The sequence below is a fragment of the Phragmites australis genome, chromosome 8, assembly GCF_958298935.1.
Source record: "Phragmites australis chromosome 8, lpPhrAust1.1, whole genome shotgun sequence".
Classification (NCBI taxonomy): domain Eukaryota; kingdom Viridiplantae; phylum Streptophyta; class Magnoliopsida; order Poales; family Poaceae; genus Phragmites; species Phragmites australis.
The window spans coordinates 33,584,151-33,604,590 of NC_084928.1; the positions used below are offsets into that span (position 1 = coordinate 33,584,151).

The following is a 20,440-nucleotide window of genomic DNA, read 5'->3' on the forward strand; positions in this document are numbered from 1 at the left end:
ACTTTGCCAAATGAGCCACGGCTTATTCTCTAGAGAGGTTATTGGTCTGAGAAGTATGGTTTAGTTACCTACGTTGCCAGTAAATATGACTCACGTGTCCAGGGGAGGATTCATCGTGAGGGAGAGTGGAGGGGCCTCGGTGCACTTAGGAACTTCCTTTAATTTTTAAGTATGGAAGGGAAATAAGAGGAGGAGAAGATGAAAAGAGAAAAAAGAGAGAGTGCCTCTGCCGGTTGGAAGGAAGGATCTCATAATTTCTTCAAAGAGATTATGGGCATGAGACATGAGCGAATCCGTTAAGGGGGCTTGAGCCCTTCCTACCAGGTGGAACATTATTGAAAGGAAAAAAAGAAGAAGAAAGGATATCACCATTTCTTCAGAGATTATTAGCATGAAATATGAGTGATCTGCTGAGAGGACTCAAAACGCTTCTTACTGGATATAACCTATTGAAAGAAAGAGGAGAAGAAGTTGAAAAGAGGGAGAGAATGTAGGTTTGAAGAAAGAAGATGAGAGCCCAGCCCAGCACTTCGCCCCTGCATCCGCCGCTGGCCTGAGATCAGCAGGCGCAGTTACCTGCCGCTGCCGGTAAATACGACTCACGTGTCAGCATACGAGCGAGACGTGGGACTGTGCATCGTGATCCGAAACCAAATCACACGTAGAAAACAGCCGGCAAGGACAGCTAGACCCACGAGGCGCTGCCGCCACTCCACAGCATCCTCTGCACCCCCGCCCGCACAGGCGCACATGCTCCCCGGCGGACTGCGGCGCCGTGGACCAGCCAACCAGCCAGCCGCGAGCCGTCCACGGCATCTCAAGCCCCCTCCCCCCCTCGCCCAGCCGCGCCGCGCGTAATAAAACCCCAATCATCCATCCATCCATCCGTCCCACGCCAGCTCCTTGGCCCTTATCGTTGATTCGTCGTCGTTCTCGTGCCGTCTCGGCCAGCGCGGCGACGTTTTTCGTCCCCACGCCCACCTTTTTTACGCCCCCGTTGCTAGCTGCGTTTGCCACTCGTCCCAGTCCCACACTCCACCGTCCCGTCTCCTCTGCCTCTGCCCGCGCCTCGTCGCTTCCGTCCACTCCTCCTCCACCTCTCCCTGACTCTCTCACGCACCATTGCTCCTCGAGCGGTGGATCTGGGCGAGCGGCGGCCGGCGTCGTCTCGCGTCCCCGGCGGCTCCGATCTGCCTGGCCGATCGGATGGGACTCGGGAGCGAGGCGATGGGGCGAGCTCCGGAGCGCGGCCGGGGCGGGGTGCTCCTGCAGGTGCTGGCGCTGGTCGCATTGGCGGCGCCGCGGCTCGTGTGCGCGGTCACCGACGCAGCTGACGGTACGTTCGTGCTCCTCCCCTGCTTTGTTCGGTTGGTTTCAGCACGGGCAGCGAGTTGCTTCCGTGGAGTGCGTCGCCGCTCCTCGTGCTGACTGCTCGATCGTGCTCTGCTCTGAGGTTTGCATGCTTGGGTGGGTGCTTCCGCTTCTGTTGGTAGAGGTGGGAAGCAGGGGATCGGATAGACTCTGTGCGGTGCGGTGAGGTGAGGCGAGGTGAGGCGCTGCTGCGCTGTTGGGGAGCCACGGCTTGTGTTGCTTTCACTTTCTTTTTTTTTTCTTCCCTTCGCCAGCCTGTAGCTATGGATACATGCGGTGAAATTATGTCGGTGGCGGCGCTGAGGTACGAGGGCCTCTGGTCTGTGGTTTACAAGTTTGTTTCGACTTCAATCAGTGAGCGATTTCTAAGTAAAGCTCATGCGAATTGTCAAGTTTTCGTCTTCACATCACCGACACCGTATGCGATTGCTGCCAGGCGGCTGTGACATGAAGCAATTTGGATTCTGGACAACTTGGTGTTTTCAGTTGATTTGTAGCACTCGGGCCGTCGCTTTCGGCAGGGATAATGAAAGGAACTTCTGAGGCGTTATCGTGTGTCTTATCGCCCTTGCTAGGCTGGTAGCAATGGCAGAAAAAGATGGATTGTTCACATGCTGGATCCGTGGAAGTTGATAACATTAATAGGAGAAAAGGATGGTTTGTTAGCTCTGTTAGTTGTATTAACAGCAGGGGAGCTTTAATCTTACTTGTGTTTATTGTCGCACTAATTGTACTAGGGGGCCCTACTCATGGGATTCTAGGACGAGGATGGTTTAAATGACACTTGCGCTGATTATTACTGAATTCGCATGGGTTTATTAGTCAATTCAGTATTAACGGGATCATATTCCTAAACTTATTGAATTCGAGAGGCTTGTTTAAACTCGCAACCATCTTCTTATATGGTATATTGTTTTCAATTCATGTGTCATGAGTCATGACAGTTTGGGAATTTGCTAATGGTCCACTTAATGCTAATTGCATCTTCATATTTCTTTTATCATGTGTAGTCTCTGCCATAAATGGATTATACGTTGCACTGGGATCACCAACTCTTCCTGGATGGACTGGAAATGGTGGAGATCCCTGTGGTGAGCTTTGGCAGGGTGTTGTGTGTACCGGCTCTAGTATAACTGGAATGTACGGCAGGTTCTTCATTGCTTTTCCTTTCATCTAGTAGATTCGTTTATTTTTCACCCTTACCAACTCACCGTTTCTAGAACCATGAATTCTGCAAACTTGGGAGGACAGCTGGGCAGTTTAGGGAACTTCACTTCGATCACCACTATGTAAGGGCGTTAACACTGAATTTATTCTTCCTTGTTTGAAGTATAACCTTCTGCCATGATTACACCACGTTTCACTCAGACCCAGTATATTTTTCTACCGGTTGAATTTATGCTCTCTTAGTATCCATGTTGAGTGTCTGACCGATTACTTCATTTTTGTCTGTAGAATGCTTAGTAACAATAATATTGGTGGAACCATACCAGAATACCTACCTGTTACATTGCAGAATTTGTACGTGTTATCGATCTTTTTTTGCAATCCCTCAGTCTTTGAGATTATTCATTTGACAGAATGATCTCTGTTCCCTGTTGCTACAGTTTCCTCTCTGCTAATCAACTCACTGGAAGCATCCCGAGTTCATTGTCAGAACTCAAAAATTTAGCAGCCATGTAAAATTCTTCCCTTTTGCTCAGCAAGACCATATTCATGCTAGTTTGGTCTGTAAACCACATATTGTAAGATCCTTATTTTCCCAGGTCACTCAATGGCAACCATCTAAATGGAGAACTACCAGACGCTTTTGATTCACTCAGTGGACTTGTAAATTTGTAAGAAGATTGCATAATTTCCTTCATTTGCTTGGTGTGCATGTGTTGATCAAGATGGTGTCTTGATTGACTGATGATATCATCTGAGCTTGCTTATCAGGGATATTTCTTCGAACAACTTGACTGGCGTGTTACCACCTTCATTCAAAAGCTTGGCATCTTTGACTACATTGTAAGTTTGCATCTTTTGTGTCCTTTGTTCTCTTATTTTCATGTTCCTATTCCAAACAAACTTATTTCCTTTTTTGTCACCTGCTATGTGACAGGCACATGCAAGACAATCAACTGTCTGGGACCCTTAACGTCTTGCAGGATCTCCCCCTGAAAGACTTGTAATCCCTCAATCTCTTCACACTTGTCCCATTGTTGTTCTGTTACATTAGCACACATAATTGAAGATGCCAAATTCATAATTATCTGCCCATTTAATAAACTTGGCTTCTCTGTGGAACTTTCCCTAAGGTATATGTTATTTGCAATACGATATGACATTAATTTCCGATACTAATTTCATAAAGAGCGTGCCTTTTTTTTTTTTGAACTAACAGAGTGTAACATTTCACATGTTTGACTTGAGAGAATAGTCTAGTATTTATTGTGATTGGCTGATTGCCAACACTCAAACTTGTGCTTTTCAAAAGTTTTGCCATATTGTATAAGAAGTTAATGAACTACTATCTGGAGCCAACGATCAGTGCGGTTTTCTTCTTTTGAGGAATAATGTATGCTTCACTTACTATGATTCTGCAAATGAGCACTCCATCAGCACTATGGACCCTTCAGCCTTCCAACGTTACTTTCACACAATGCAGCTGCCATGCTCTTGTCCTTGACTTGAATTACTAGAACCGCATATAGCTTTTGTTTTGGAAATATTAGTTCAGATTATTAACTGTTTGCACTTCTTTGTTTTAATTTCTTGACTTTGAACAGGAATATAGAGAATAATCTATTTTCTGGACCCATGCCTGCAAATTTACTCAACATACCGAACTTCAAGTGAGAAACCTTCTCCCTTTCACCTTTCCCTTAACCAGTCTCGTTAAAACCTTCATTGCATTGTCTACACTGGCGTATTTCATCTATTAAATAACTAGATAATTAACCAGATCACTTCTGTAGTTCTGTATGACTTGTTAAGTAACTAACAGTATACCATTGCAGAAAGGATGGGAATCCATTCAATACCAGCATAGCCCCATCTGCATCACCGCCTTCACCATCAACTGGACCAGCACCAACTCCAACACCAGCAGGACCAAAACCAGCTCCAACTCCAGCATCAACACCTACTGGATCAAATTCAACACCAACACCAACACCTCCATCATCCCCTTCAAGAGCTCCTCCACCCTCTAAAACAAATTCAAGCTCTTCTGATGGATCAACTGCCCGAGACAGCACTTTGTCATCTACGAAACACAATTCATCGACCCTTAAGATTGTTGGATTTGTTCTTCTTGGAGTAGTGCTGTTCATAATTATAGTCCTTCTGATAATATTTTGTCTATCCAAGTACGAAGAGAGACAGTCAAGATATGATCATAATAGAAGTCAGCTGGGAAGGGTGCATCATAGGGTTGAACCCCAAATCAAGCCATCACCAGTGCAACAAAGGGATGCTGTTAAAAAGGATGCTGTTAAAAAGGGTGAATTTCTGTTTACATCCCAGCATTATATAGCTTTCTGGTTATTTTTGGGTCTTCATGGACGGTTTATTTGACAGGTCCAGGTGAGGCTCTTGATAGGAGGGGTCGCGAGCTAAGTTCAGCAGCAGCAGCAGCAGGTATAAAGTCCTTGGAATAAAGTACAATATATGTTTGACATACTAGTCACCAAGTTCAAGTGTTTGAAAGTTTTTGTGTAATCGTTTGCAGCTCTCCCTAAGAAGTCTCCTGAAAACCAAAAGGAACACATAATTAATTTCGATCGAACAGATTCAGATCTTTTTTCAGTTGCTCCACCACCCCCTCCACCTCCACCGCCGCTACTCCCAACTGAAAAAGTTGTTGTGAATCCCATTGTTCCTCCGGAAAAGAGATATAGTCCTCCACAAAGGACAAGTTCCCCAACTTCTGCCACACCATTCTCTGTTGCATCTCTTCAGCAATATACAAGCAGTTTCAGGGAGGAGAATTTGATAAGAGAGAGTAGATTAGGAAAGGTATACCTGGCAGAGCTTCCTGACGGCAAGGTACGAACTACTAGTCTTAATGAGAGTGCGACTCATTATGCTCAGCGTGCAGTTCAAATATTGATATAGTATTCTCCTATTTTGTGTAGTTATTGGAAGTTATGAAAATTGACAATGCTAATGGAAGAATATCAGTAGATGACTTCCTAGGACAGGTCGAAAGTATCTCAGACATCAAGCATCCTAACATCCTTGAGTTAGTTGGATATTGTGCTGAATATGGACAGAGGTTACTCGTATACAACCACTTTAGCAGAAAAACACTAGATGACGCACTTCATGATGGAGAGGACACTGACAGTGCACTATCATGGAGTGCTCGCCTTCAGGTTGCTCTTAGTTCAGGAAAAGCAATAGAGTAAGTGGAATTATAGTTCTATAGTTTATAAATATATATCTAGCTCTTTTCTTTGAAACGTGTGAACCTTTCCCCTCAATATACTTTCAAATTACTTTTCTCCTCCAGGTATCTCCATGAAAGCTTCCAACCTCCAATTGTGCATCAGAATTTTGAACCAGCTAATGTGCTTCTTGATAGTAAATTCTCTGTGTGTGTTGCTGAATGTGGACTGGCGGAACTGATGCTGTCAAGTTCTGTCACTCAGGTAAGCTATATATGATGTAGATGTTTGATGTTCTTAGAACATCAAAGAAGGGGATAATGTGGCTGAGGTTTTCTTTTCTCATCATGTCCAATATATTCCCATGTTGTAATCAACTTAGTTAATGCAGTTGCATGTTGCATTATGTGGCATTTCTGTCTTCCCGTAGTTCATCAAGAGGCAGATCTTAATCCTTTAGTTATACTAGTAATTATAGTGAACTAATATGCTTTATTGAAAGGTTTGGAAATGAGTAACTGAATTTTGATACAAGGTCTGAAAAACGAGGATGCTGGTACTGGTAATAATATATCCACTTTTCTAGTAACTCATGGTAGTTTAATGAAGTAACCATCATGTTCCTGGCTAACATGCATGGGTCTATGGCAGCCTTTGACTTAACTCGTTAGAAACTGCTAGATGACCCATTGATTGGAACTTGGAAGCAAATTAATTACTCTGATACTCGTAGCTGATGCCTAATGCTTTCCTGGTTTTATCACAAATGAATGGACTTTCTTTAATGTTCCTAAGGTGCGACAAATGCATCTTCTTATGCTGATGGACAGATACTGCAAGTGTACTCACAACTGTTGTTTATTCGTTCCAGCTGTCAGGTCGGATGCGTGCATTACTGAATTATGAAGCACCTGAATTCCAGGAATCCGGGATCATTACGGAACGGGGTGATATTTACAGCTTTGGTGTAGTGATGTTAGAACTTCTTACCGGGCGTAAACCATATGATAGGTAAGAGGTTATTAAAAGAAGGCAAAATTAGGTGGATACCATCGTAGAAGTGCTCATATTGGAAAATAATATCGGCTGTGAGAATGGCATGTGGACCCTGGGCCTATATGTTATCCTCATAGCCGATGGTAGTTTTCAATATGAGCACTTTTGCTATGGTATTCACCTAATTTTGGCTGTGAGGATGACATATGAGCCCAGAGTCCACATGTCATCCTCACATCGATGTTATTTTTCAACTTTTGTGATTTTTGCGATCGTACCCAACAAATTGCCCCTTCAAAGAAGGCCTCATGCTTGACCAGTATCTTTCCCCAATTGTTTCAGATCATTTTTTTGTAGTACAACAGAAGGAAAAAATGGCTTTCTGGTTCACATGCCTGCTTTATGTGAAAATATGCAGGTCACGCCCACGTGCTGAGCAATATCTTGTTAGATGGGCCAGTTCTCAGCTTCATGACATTGAATCATTGTCCAAGATGGTGGACCCATCTATACTAGGACAGTGTTCTGAGAAAGCATTGTCACGATTTGCTGACATAATTAGCCGCTGTATCCAGGTAATCGATTTTAATTTCTTCGTTTATACCAATATGCAATTTCTATGCAGCACATATCTGACCATTTCATAATTTGCACAAAGTGTTTTGGATGAAGGGATCATGTGCCTGATCTGAATCTTTTGTAATGCAGCGGGAGCCAGAATTCAGGCCGCCAATGTCTGAAATTGTCCAAGATCTAGCTAGAATTGTAAATGCTACTGGTGAGGAGTTAGAGTAACAAACAAATCATGGAGGACACAAACCTCGTGCACCAAGTTGCGTGCTGTAAATTTTGGGGATGATAATTCTTTTGCCATATTCTGAGGAGAATCTTGTTTAGATCTATTTTCCTCGGAGAGCATCGCGTGTCAAATTGGAGCCTCATTTACACATGAAAGGAGGGTGGAGGTGCAACCATTGTGCACCTGGTTGTTAATGATCAAATCAATGTATTTTTGCAGACATGATATTATAGCCTCTGAATTCTTGTAACTAATATTCAGGAATTCATTAAAATTGTTACTTTAAAGCTAGTTATTTTCATTCTTCGCATGTTATCATGTTGGATCTGTTCTCAGGAGACTGGAAAAAAGAACTAGTCAATCTTTTAGTTCTTGTAGATCTTATTTATTTACTGCTGTAAATCCAGTGCTGTTCTCCTTCCAGTGTGACTGTTAGAGAGAGTGTCTATGGCTTGTGGAAACGCCGAAAGAAAAATTTGGCGGTGAGTTTTGTTCACCATGTATGATATATGATCATGTTGTAAAGCCAATGGATCGATACCTTCAATATGGCTTGTGGAAACCCTCTTGAGTTCCCTTTTTTTTTTTTATCATGGATTTGGAAAAAGAAGAAGAAAAAAACGAGAAGAAGAAGAGGAGAAAGAGGAAGGAGAAGATGAGAAAGGTGGATGAGCCATCCTACCTGGTTTCTCTATATCTGTCACTGAAAGGGTAAGAAGAGGAGAGGGGGAGAGAGATGGATGAGCTGCGTTTCTCTGCATCCGTCATCTGAAACGAACCATAAAGGTATAGAAGAAGGTAGAAGTAAATTCTATAAGATTTTATTCTAAAAAAATCATTTTTATTCTGATGATACGTATCTACGTCCTCCCTCTACTTTTCAGCTCAGCTATTGAATAATATGATAGATGATATAAATAAAATCTTACGAGAATCTTTCTAAACAGTATTATATAAATTTTGCTTTGGAAGAAGGCTGCGTTCAGTCTTCATTGTTTGTACGGACCAGCCAATTTTGCTTCACACCCTTGCTGTAAAGGTCAGTTTCTTGGTGTTGCACGGCATGATGTGGTTGTAGCTAGAGGCTAGACTTACCTGGTCTCTGATTGAGAACTGTGGTCTATGTTTGTCCGTTTACTGTTAGATCGGGACCCCTTTGCGTCGGTGGTCTATTTTAGCCTTGTTTTGCACCTTGTTTACCAACTTAACTGGTATAAAAAAAAGTGCAACCGTTAGTTTCAAGACTTGATTCTAATTGGTTTTTGATTTCTGTACATCAGTAAAATCGTTTGCAAGTCGAAACATTGTTTTATAATTCTGTGACAGGGTCATACGCCTACACTTGATTGTATTTTTCTGCAAAACTGTTTGGCCCTATGGATCTGATCTGCTCAATCAAAAAGCGGACCAGCATGGCAGGAGTAGTAAAACTTAACAATCATGAGAGAGCTGCAAATTGCGTCAGGACAGTGACAAGTCCGCATTTGCGCAGCCACAAGAAGCAGCAGTGACTAGTTTTTTTTATTGGAAAGTAAAATTTATTAAAGATCACAGCTAAACATAATTTACCAGATATAACAAATAAAATTCAATGAAATACCGATAAACATGATAAATTTTCTACCAGAATCCACTAGTAAACCAGATTAATCACCGTTTTTCAGCCGATTTTTTTCCCGTGGTCTGAGAATTGCGACGTTGGTCTTGGAGCCTGAGTTGTTAATCGTGCCATGTGGTTGGCACAAGTTGCGTCTTGTTTTGTGAGGTCGAACAGATGCTCAAGCATGGGGTCGCCGCCCACAATGGGCTCCTTGTCCGGTCATCTGTAAAACACATGGATTAAGAATTCACCCTGTTTTTTTTTTGTTTCATGCATAACTTAAGGTTGTTTATGCCCCCATTTTTCTATGGTTCTCCTTGTTTGATAAAAAGGCATTACATGACATCAGTAGATTAAGAGACGCGCCATGTCATGGACCATACGTCTAATGGTATCACCATATGGATTCAGGTCATGTGGCTGCTGTTAATCTGAATCCGCGAACGTGGTTTGAGTAGCGTTTACGCTTCACCAACCCACAATAATAACTGCAAGATGGCCAACTAAATTTCGGCTTATGTACCTTGAAGCTGCGGATAGAACTGAGGCATCTGGTGAACTCTCGTGAAATGATACCGTCAGTTGTTGCTCGCATTCATTGCCTTGCGGATCCTGATCATGGGCTTGTAGGCAACATATATTTGGGTGTGTTTGGTTTTCCATACGTCTTTCATTTTGATTTAACGGATACCTAAAATCTAGTTTAGGTGTCTATATTTACGGTTGTAATATGATCTAATGAATATAAATATATGATATCATTGAGATCCGGGAGGGAAACTCGAGCTTCAATCTATAACCTGGTTTGGTGGATACAATATTTGCATCCGTTTATGCAGATGAATTAACTTGTTAGTGTTATAAAATTATTTTTATGTGAGTACTCAATTACAATCTCAACTCTTAACTCTTACCTCCGCTAATACAGTCTCACATTCAGTCAACAAATAAAGACTCAGTTCAGTGAGGTCTAAACAGATATATCAAATTAAACATTCTTCTTTTCAACAAATATGACTCCGTTCAGTTATTTTCACTTAGACTGCTTATTCAATACAACTGTACAAAATATGTTCGAGAAATCAAACACATCCTTGCTACTGAAATTCACGTTCAGTTCAGGGAAATCCAGATCGAACCACACGAAACTCCGTATGAACTTGTGTTGGTTCTGATTCTTTCGCTGATCTACGCGCACGTCCGCGTCGCGTGTGCACATTCTCTGGATGCTTCCGATGACTCCTTGCCGCAGCCAGATGCGTAGGGCCAGGCCGGAGTCCTCAGGAATAGGAACCGGCGCGCACGGGACAGCGTGGTCCATGTGGACGGGACGAGCCCAGGACTCACAAGCCAGCCAGCGAACTAGGGAAGGGAACCGGCTGGAAACCTACGCGTCCGTTCGTCGGCAGTGTCACGTCGCGCGGGCGCCCGGACTCGTGGCCGGCGACGCGCCGCTCTACCTGTGCCCTCGTTTTGCCGTCGCGGTCACTCCTCTTCTGGCCGCCCCCACCTCGCTCACCTGTGCCCTCGTTTTGCCCACGCGCGCTGCCTGCAGCCCCGGCCGCACGTTCCAGGGGTGTTTCCGTCGCCCAAATCTGGTCCGCCGGCGAGGTGCCGCCACGTTGATTAGCTCCTGCTGCCTGCGGGGCTAGATCTCCTCTCTGGTTCCTGTAATTGGCACGTCGGCTCAGCCGCTGAAATATCTCCCGGCATGGATATGCAAGACTCTGGTCTGCCAAATGATGCTAGCAACTTTACGCACACGTATGGACTCTGGTAATAATAATTTTAACAACTACATGATTCCTTAATTTAAATGGAGGAGTTTCACATTAGTTGTTTTCATATGTCTGAAATTTAGGAGCCACGATAAGGTAATATGGTTTGCGGCAATGGTATTAGGGCTTCAACGGGCGGCAGACCTAGAGAAAGGTCGACGACGGCAGGCCGATCTAGCAAAGGAGGTAGGCAAGGGGTGGAGCGGTGAGATGGGCAACGAAGGACAGCCGATGAGTAATGCTGGGGCGAGCGAGGACGGCCCAACAAAGCTAGTTAGTACGGCAGTAGATCCGACAACAAGAATACCACTGGAGATAGGTGTAGATGAGCGGGAGGAGGGAGCCAGAGTCAATAGACAGGTAGCGTTGGGAGGGGAATCTAATAGCTCACAGACGACGGTTAAAATACCGCAAAAGCCATAAACTTCTAGTTAATATATGTTGTACGAGATACACCAGATCTAACATCTCGTCAGCAAATACGGAGTAACATTTTGTTAACAGCAAGAGGGTTAAAGCAACCAACGAAAGGCCAGGCCAGGTTCCCATGGCCAGAATTCCAATCCAACACGGAAGAGAGGCGCCGAAAGGCATCGCAACTCGAAGCTACCTACCTTCCAAGGCAGGCGTGACGTGAGAATAATAAGCTGACGTAAAACCATTAGAATTCGAGCGCGACGAGGTTTTTGTGGACGAGGATCACTCTACGTACGGACCCTCCAAGGCCCCTTTCGAGCTCCCAACGAACGGTCGGTCCATGGAGTGGAGCTGAGCTGAGCTGACCCCTCCGGGCTCCAACCATAACCACTTGTTAATAAACGAGAGAAATTCCAACTCCGTTGCGTGATCTGCGATGCGATGCGAGCCCGCGGACGGCGTGGGACGCGCGACCATCACACATGAACATGATGCTGCTGATGGAGACGAGACGCTAGCTAGCTGCGCCGTGCGCGCGCGACTCCATCCATGTCCATGCACCGAGCGACCCCGCTTGCGTCCACGTCCTTGCGGGGGGACCCGGCGTCGCGCTCTGCTCGCGAAACTGCACGTGTAAGGGCGAGCGACGTCAGAGCTGCTGCGCGCCGCCCGTCCGGCCGGCCTCTTTAAATACGCGCCACGCCGAGCTCCCGTTCATCGCTTCGCCACCGTACCTCACCTGAAAGGTTAGCTGAAGCGTTGCAGCTGCCCGCGCAGGACGAGAGGCGAGGGCGAGGCAGTGTTGAGCGCACAGTGGCTGCAGAGGAAGGCTGCGGGAATGGGAGGCGAGGGAGGGGGGCGGGGCGCCGAGCGCTGCGAGCTCTGCGGCGCGCCCGCGGCCGTGCACTGCGCGGCGGACGCAGCGTTCCTGTGCGCCGCGTGCGACGCCAAGGTGCACGGCGCCAACTTCCTCGCGTCACGGCACCGCCGCAGGAGCCTCGCGGGGTGCGAGGCGTCGGAGGAGGGGTACGAGTCCGCGGCGAGCTCCTGCGTGTCCACGTCCGACTCGGCGTCGGCGGTGGCGCAACGGAGGCGGGGAGGGCGAGGACAAGGGAGGCCGAGGAGGGGCGCGCGCGCCGAGGCGGTGCTCGAGGGGTGGGCCAAGCAGATGGGCCTCGCGTCGGGGGCTGCGCGCCGGCGCGCCGCGGCGGCCGGGCGCGCGCTCCGGGCCTGCGGCCCCGACGTCGCGGCCGCGCGGGTGCCGCTGCGCGTTGCGATGGCGGCCGCGCTGTGGTGGGAGGCGGCGACCGCCGGTGCCGTCCAGGACGGAGCTCTCCGGCGGCTGGAGGCGTGCGCGCACGTGCCGGCGAGGCTCGTGGTTGCGGTGGCGACCTCCATGGCGCGCGCGCCCAAGGAGGCGGGCCGCCATGGGCGACGTGGAGGGCTGGGATGAATGCTCGTGGGCCGGGCCCAAGTCCAACCCAGCCCGTTCTTGATCTACCTTTTTCTGCTTGGGCTCACCACATATCCACCACGTGACTAACGAGGAACTCGCCAAAAAAAAAAAACTAATGAGAAATTATACACTTGTGGTTCTGTTTTTTCCCCCCTCAGTGTTAAGTAAAGCTGAATCTTGTGGCTAGGACTAGGGGAACATAAAGTGTTTTTCTTGATTGTAGGGGATTTGAAAAGACTTCTGAGCTAAGTGTGGCTCAAGAAGTGTTGTTTAGTTAGGGAAAATGTATGTTTTTTTAAAAACAAAAAATGTATGCATTTTATCTTTACACTTGACATTTGGATCAAGGAAATCTCATACGAACTCTACAGAAATTATATAATTATGTACATGTAGTTTTTGTATTCCAAACAAGGTATGGTTTATTGTGTAATGGTTCAAATCGGTTTGACATCGAATGATTCACATGTACAACACTTGGCACCTGGTACTGTGATTCCTGTTTTGTGCAGCCCAGCCCTTCTCAATTTTCCAACCTTTTGTTTGGTGAAAATTCTCAACCGTCCATATAATTCTTTTTCTCTTTTCCTAGTGCTAAGGCGACTGAAAACAAGAAAAGTTATAGTCGACGATGATTTGCACCACGCTACCAAGGTTAGGGTTCGAGAGGGAGTTAGGGTCAGGGTTCGAGAAGGTACCATCGATGCCAGGCTTTAGGGGATGCAGGAGAGATAGGCTAGCTGGTGGTGGCGGCAGGTGGCGAATGGGACGACGAGGAAGCGGGGGAAGCAAAGAAATAGCCCGGAAACACTGGGTTAGGGAGACGACGGATGCCTCAGTGGATCCGATGGCACGAGGAGGGTGTGGTGTTGGAGCGAGTCAAGACCAGGAGGATCCGTCGAGGGAGGAGGGAGGTGGAGAAGGAGAACAGGGCAAGAGAGCGAGGTGGCCAAGGGAGGAGGATGGGGGCGGGGGAGCGAGGTGAGATGGAGGTAGAAGATGAATAATGCATAAGGTGAGGAGGAACATTGTGCATTAGATGCCCATCCAACAACCATGGTGCATCGAGTGTAATGTCATCAGTGTTCATTCGTTTGATTAATAGCACCTCCTATTCCTTTTTGTTTTGCTAGAGAACCATCTAATCGCATGATTATCATCATATCATATCGTGGATGCGAAGCTCATGTCGAAGTCACATACATCCATAACATTATGTGTTGCAAACCCATGTTGACCAACATGATTAACCATCTCATCATTTAGCACAACAACTGGTATGTGTGTCCCATCAATAGCACCTATGCAATTGTTGAAGTGAGGAGAAAATCTAGAGTCTTGAAGTCTGTTATGCACATTTGTGAATTGATGATCAATTGGTTTAATGATGTCTGCGGCTAATAAATTCAAACATGTCAACACTTTTATGAACTTTAAGTTGATTGTTTCAGTAGACCTCTGAAAAACGATTCTAAAATTGACTCATTGAATGGGGGGCTCGCTGGAGAACTCATCGGCAAAGGCTTTTCTTCATCAGGCTTCGATGAGAAATACGCGCTGGTGATCTACTCGACGAGGTGAATGTGGTGGTAGGGTTCTTGTGGACCAGAGCTCACTGGAGCGGCGACGAGAACATGCTGGTGGAAGTGGTGGTGGAAATCGAAAATATGAGAGAGGGAAACCTTGGAATCAAACGAGTGTGCCGGTGAGGGGCTATGGAGTGATGTGAAGGTTTCAATGGGCTCGCCCACACCAGGGAGAGGGGCACTGACAGTGGCCGACGGTGGAGGATGTGTCTCAATATTGTGCTGGTGTGGGCTTAGGGGGGGGGGAGGAGGCTTGGAAGGTGCTCAGGAGGTATGCTAGTGCTCACCAGGGAGTTAGCTATGTTAGTAGAGGATAGGGAGGTGCTGGCGGTAAGGAAGAAAAAGAATCAACGACGACGGTTTTCTCTGATCCGCCTCCAATGCACTCTGAGCTGCGAGAGGAGGTGCAGGGGTGAGTGAGGAGCACAAGGAGGCAAGTAGGACAGAGGGACATGGTAGAATCCTATCGGCGGTGGCTAGAGTTTTGGGGAAAACAGAGGAGAAGCGGTGGTTTTGGTGGTGATGGTGCGGCGACCAAGTGGTGAGAATGGTGGAAGAGGAGAAGAGAAGGAAGACAAGATCCATTTATAGGGGAGAGGGAGTGAGCTAGGGTTTTGGAGGGTGTTGGCTCGAGCACGGCGGCGACATCATGATTGGGGCTCCGCTTGAATCATCGAGCCCTGCGATAATCAGGTGACAGGGTTGGCGTTGGCAGGAGCGCATGTGCGTGCCTGAGGGAGCGGATGTCAAGGTAGGGTCACCGATGGGCATGTGTGCGAGGGTCAATGGTAGCGAAGATGGAAGATGGAGGTGTTGTGGCAGGTCCCACATTTCGATTAGAAGAGAAGGGAAAGCGAAGGTTGGGCTAGGTGGGCCCGAGTGAAACAACACGGGCTAGTGGGTGGCGGGAAGCAAGCTAGGCTGTGGCGGATTGGGCCGAGTCAACTGAGGAGGTCGACGGCTTAGGTGGATCGAGCCATAACCAGATGAGTGAGAGAGCGAGAGAGATTGCTGGGTTGGGCTAGATTAGAAAAGGAAATCGACCCAAGGAGGAATAGGTATCGAAAAATAGATTTAGAATTTGGTTTGGGATTTAGATTGGGGATTTGATTTGAATTAGAATTAGCATTAGATTTCAAATTCAATTAAACACACAAAGAGCCAATAACACCAATCGTTTAATTTAAATGCATGATTTGCATTTGAATTTAATTGAGTTCATGATACTTAGCTCAACATATATATATATATATATATATATATATATATATATATATATATACGTGCATATATACCCTCAATTATATGTAGTGCTATTCTACACCTAGGTTCTACACCCAACCAGGCCCAGTTCACCCATGCCATAGCAGCCCACCGGCCCAGGTTGTTCGCGTGCAACCAGAGTGCACCACATGTCCCCACAGTTGCGCATCGCGCCCTCACCTACGCGCGTCACGTGGCACGCCTGCCCACCCAGCGTGCCTGCTCCTACGCCACATGCCCGCCTATTAGGTGTCGGTAGTTTTCCAGTACTACTGACACTACTGAACAAAGTACTAAACACTGCAGAACACTACTGGGCACTACTAACACTACTGAGTACTACAAGGCTATTCTACACCGTAGATGTTGAATAGTTATTCCAGTATATCCAATAGTTTAGTGTTCAGTAGTTCCAAGTCACAGTACTGATACTACCGGCAATTACTGACAACTACTAACACTGCTGACGCAAACTACTGAACAATTTTACTATGACTTGGAACTACTGAATATTGAACTACTAAACAATTTTTCAGTAGTTGTCAGAGGTTTTTCACGGCCTGAAACACGTAATCACGTATTTAAGCATAATCATGCATCATATCTAATTTTTGAGCAATTTGATTTGAGTACTAGAACACCTTGTTTTGAGTCAATCAGGCAAGAGAAAGGAAATTCGGGAGAGAAATAATTGAATTTGCACCTTCTTTCTCTAGCATGTGGGGCCCACCTAGCTGGTCAGCCCCACCACCTCAACTCACTCTCTCCACAGCAACAACCCCTCCCCCATCCGTGCTCTCTCTCCCTCACTCACCCACCCACTCCCTCTCTCTCTCATTCTCACACTCTCTTCCTCTCCCACATGCTCTCTCCCTCCCCAACCGAACCAAGAGAAGGAGAAGCAAGGGAAGACCATGGAGGAGGTCCTCGGCAAGCTCTCACACCATAGCCCGCCGAAGGTCGTCCTCCCCGTCGAGCTCAAGCACCTCGACCACCTCTTCTTCCTCCTCAACCCGGCCACCACCCTCCCCGACATCATCTCGAGCTTCGGCCCTTCACCAACTCCTACGACCGAGATACAAGCTTGCCAGGGCATGGTGAGCACCTCAACCCCCTCCCATTTCATTCCCATGGTCGGATCTACCGGCATCGAGCTCAAAAGAGCCCAACCATGGTCACCGCCACCATTGGAGGCAATACCTGAGCTCTGGTCATTTTCGACTTATGTGTGTTGTCCTACATAGTAGAGGATGTCAAGATGATGCTCTATGTCCAAAATCTCCACCACAAAAGCCGCTGGAATCGTTGCTGGAGAGATTCCGACGAAAATCAGCATTTCTGATCTCACCCGGAGGTTCCGGGTCACAACCCGGAGGTTCCGTGTGATCTAGCCAAAAATAACTGAGGACCCTCACCTAGAGGTTCACCCGTAAGTTCCGAGTTCAACGCGGAACTTCCGGATTTATCACATGTTTTTCTTTTTTTTTCTTTGCTAAAACTTATAAAATTCATAATAAATTCTCTGTAGCTCTAAAAATTAGGCAGATGTTTTTAGTTTTTGGGTTGAAAAGTTAGCTTTTGGCTGATGGCTTTTTGCTATTAGTTTTTCAATAAATTTTTAGCTTCTTAATACGCCAAAAGTCAGAAAAGCTCCTTTTAACCAGCTTGTCAGCTTTTAGTTCATTTGATCAGAAGTCAGATTTTTAAAAGACAGCTTCTCAGTAGCCTATTTATTTGGATTTCTAACTTCTGAGAAGTAGAAGATAGAAAAAACTCAACCAAACATGACCTTAGAATTAGAAGAGAGGCTTTATGTGCCAATGGCGCCTTCATACAACAAAAGTTCCTTCCAACACCCAACATACCGTTATAGGAGTTTTGGTTGCTTCTTATAAAGAAAAGAAAAGAAGCGCAAAAGGATGTTGGTGCTGGACACCAACCCCTCCGGCGGCACACCGCACTTCCCACCGGCGCCCACGCCCCCAACCCCAACGGAGAGGACGGACCGAGCCCAGCTCTTACGTGCGCGGCACATGGCACAGCCAACATATACCTCCTCCCCGCGCCGTGCGGGCGACTCGCCGAGGTAGCGAGCGGTCAAACATATTTTTTGAATAGCAGTCTCTATTTTGAATTGATGCTCCTTGATAACCCGCGAGCCGAATTTTTTGTTTCTCCAATATTTTTGATTTGTTCTCTTTTCATCTTTGTTTAGCCGTATGTATCCGTACTATACAGAAATAAAAAATAAACTCTTATATATTTATATAATCTTATATATCGATAAGAATTCATAAAACTTTTTTTTATAAAAAAAGTCCGTACATACACACAATTTTTTATCAAACCAACGCAGACATCTCCCTACAGAACGAAATTCTGTGAGACACTTTATAGAAAGATCCGAAAAGACCTTCTGTCAAGGGCGTCAAACCCTCGGGTAGCTGGCCCTCGACTACGTAACTCGTAGTCTCGGTCCGTCGTCTTCTCCGGCAAGGTTAACCCAAACCGCAGGCTTAGTTGAAGAAGAGAGAGAGAGACTAGATTGATATTGTATTTTTGCTTCCTTCCTCCAAAACCAACGTGCGGTTACAATATATATGAGGCCAAAGGCCTGAACCATCCGAACTCTAAGACTCCTAGGATTAAGGGACTTAAATAGAAAGCTAATAATAGAAGGCTACTTCTAATTTCCTTCCTAGCCACATACGGTGGCAGAGTCCTGGTCGGTCGCATGCACGCCCAGAGCAGACTCCGTGCGTTGCGCGTCGCGGCGGACGTCTCTGGCCCTGCGGCGCCTAGAATACTGACGCCCGACCATGACATCTCTCCCCCCGTCGAGAAGCAGCTCGTCCTCGAGCTGAAACTCTGGGTATTTGGCACGAAATGGCTCGACGTCTTCCCACGTAGCCGACGCTGCAGACTCACCTTGCCACTGAATCAGGACCTGCTGGACTCCTCTCGCCAGTCGTAAACGCACAGCGCGCTCAGGCACAGGGGCAATGGCGCCATGCTGGAGAACCGGCAGTGGCGGTGGAGCGTCCGGCGTTGGCCCTTGGAACTTCTTCAGCTGACTCACATGGAATACATCGTGGATGCGGGCGCGAGGCGGTAAGGCGAGACGGACAGCGACGTCGTTGATGAGCTCGGTGACGCGGTACGGCCCGAAGAAACGTGGCTTGAGCTTGCCGGAGACAGCCTGTGGTAGTGACGAAGCTGCACGTTGACGAAGCCGCAGAAGTGCCCAATCGCCCACACTGTATGCGACGAGACGATGCACCTTATCATAGTGGAGCTTCTGCGTAGCCTGTGCTTGTTCAAGCCGGTGGCGGACATCAGCAAGAAATTCCTCGCGTTCCTCCATGCTTTTAGCGACCGCGGCCACCCTTGTCTCGCCGTCCTCATAGGACCTGATGGATGGTGGATCCCGGCCATACACTATGCGGAACGGCGTGTCCCGCAGCGAAGTCTGATAGGCCGTGTTGAAGATGAACTCGGCCCAGGGTAGCCAGCGGAGCCACTGTCGCGGTCTATCGCCCGTTATGCACCTCAAGTACATGATGATGACGCGATTAGCCGCCTCCGATTGACCGTCCGACTGTGGGTGGAAAGCCGAAGACATGTGGAGCTTGGTGCCCATGAGGCGCATCAACTCCCTCCAGAAGGTCGACGTGAAGACAGGGTCCCGATCCGAGACCATGGACTGAGGCACACCGTGCAGCCGTACAACCTCGGAGAAGAATGCCTGGGCGACGGATTCGGCGGAGTACGGATGCGCCAGAGGAATGAAGTGCGCGTACTTGCTGAACCTGTCCACCACTGTGAGAATCACCGACTTTCCCCGAACCTTGGGCAGGGCCTCGACGAAGTCGAGAGCGATATCAGTCCAAACCCCTTGCGGCACTGGGAGGGAAAGCAGAAGGCCAGCCGGATGGAGATGCTCCGACTTGTACCGCTGGCAAATGACGCACGCCCGAACGAAGTCCTGCACAAGTTTCTTCATGTTGGGAAAATGAAAGTCGCGCCGCAGCCGATGCAGCGTGCGTTGGACCCCTTCGTGGCCCTCCTCATGAATTGCCGCCATGAGCTCCTGGATCAAAGGAGAAGCCGCGGGAACGTAGAGACGGCCGCCAAACTGAATGAGGCCATCGACCACCGACCAGGGGTCCCTGCGTTCGCCCTTACTGATGTCATCACGGAGGGCCACCATGGCTGGGTCAGAGAGTTGATCTTGCCGAAGTCGATCAATGAAGTCGAAACGTGGCGCAGACAGGGCCAGGAGCGCCCCCTCCTCTGTGTCCCTTCTGGACAACGCATCGGCCACAGCATTCGTCGCGCCTGGCTTGTATTCCACGGCGAAATCGAAGCCCAGCAACTTGCCCACCCAATGATGTTGTGGGATGGTAGCCAAACGCTGGTCGAGTAGATACTTCAAGCTATAGTGGTCCGTCTTGACGATGAAGCGCCGACCCCACAAATAGGGCCTCCAATGGCGGACTGCGTGCACCAAGCCAATGAGTTCTCTTTCATATGCAGCCAGGGCGCGATGGCGGGGGGCAATGGGCCTGCTGAAGAACGCTATCGGGTGCCCCTCCTGAATGAGAACCGCCCCAAGGCCGTGGGACGATGCATCACACTCCACAACGAAGGTCTTTGTGAAATCCGGCATGGCCAATATGGGCGCCGAGGTGACCGCCGTCTTGAGTGCGTCGAAAGCTGCTGTCGCCACAGCTCCCCAAGAGAAACCATCCTTCTTGAGAAGGGCAGTTAGCAGTGCTGCCACCGAACCGTAGTTATGGAC

General features: G+C 47.6%; 1 protein-coding gene and 1 pseudogene across 3 annotated transcripts; both read left to right on the forward strand.

Annotated features, from left to right (window-relative positions):
* Positions 1 to 650: 650 nt before the first annotated feature.
* Positions 651 to 7,830, forward strand: LOC133927166 (protein STRUBBELIG-RECEPTOR FAMILY 3-like). Of its 3 annotated transcripts, none has more exons than XM_062373480.1 (17): positions 652 to 1,336; positions 2,382 to 2,511; positions 2,592 to 2,660; positions 2,827 to 2,892; positions 2,979 to 3,050; positions 3,138 to 3,209; positions 3,310 to 3,381; positions 3,476 to 3,541; positions 4,143 to 4,208; positions 4,374 to 4,858; positions 4,936 to 4,995; positions 5,087 to 5,403; positions 5,493 to 5,761; positions 5,870 to 6,008; positions 6,616 to 6,755; positions 7,159 to 7,315; positions 7,449 to 7,830. In XM_062373480.1, the coding sequence occupies exons 1-17, from the start codon at positions 1,207 to 1,209 to the stop codon at positions 7,533 to 7,535; spliced, it is 2,397 nt and encodes a 798-aa protein (XP_062229464.1). In that variant the 5' UTR covers positions 652 to 1,206; the 3' UTR covers positions 7,536 to 7,830. The 3 variants fall into 3 exon arrangements, with proteins under 3 accessions (XP_062229466.1, XP_062229464.1, XP_062229465.1); XM_062373481.1 differs by having other exon boundaries at positions 4,374 to 4,842; positions 4,935 to 4,995; XM_062373482.1 differs by lacking the exon at positions 2,827 to 2,892 and having other exon boundaries at positions 651 to 1,336.
* Positions 7,831 to 11,781: 3,951 nt separating this feature from the next.
* LOC133927167 (B-box zinc finger protein 32-like) lies at positions 11,782 to 13,849 on the forward strand (annotated as a pseudogene).
* The last annotated feature ends 6,591 nt before the right edge of the window (positions 13,850 to 20,440 follow it).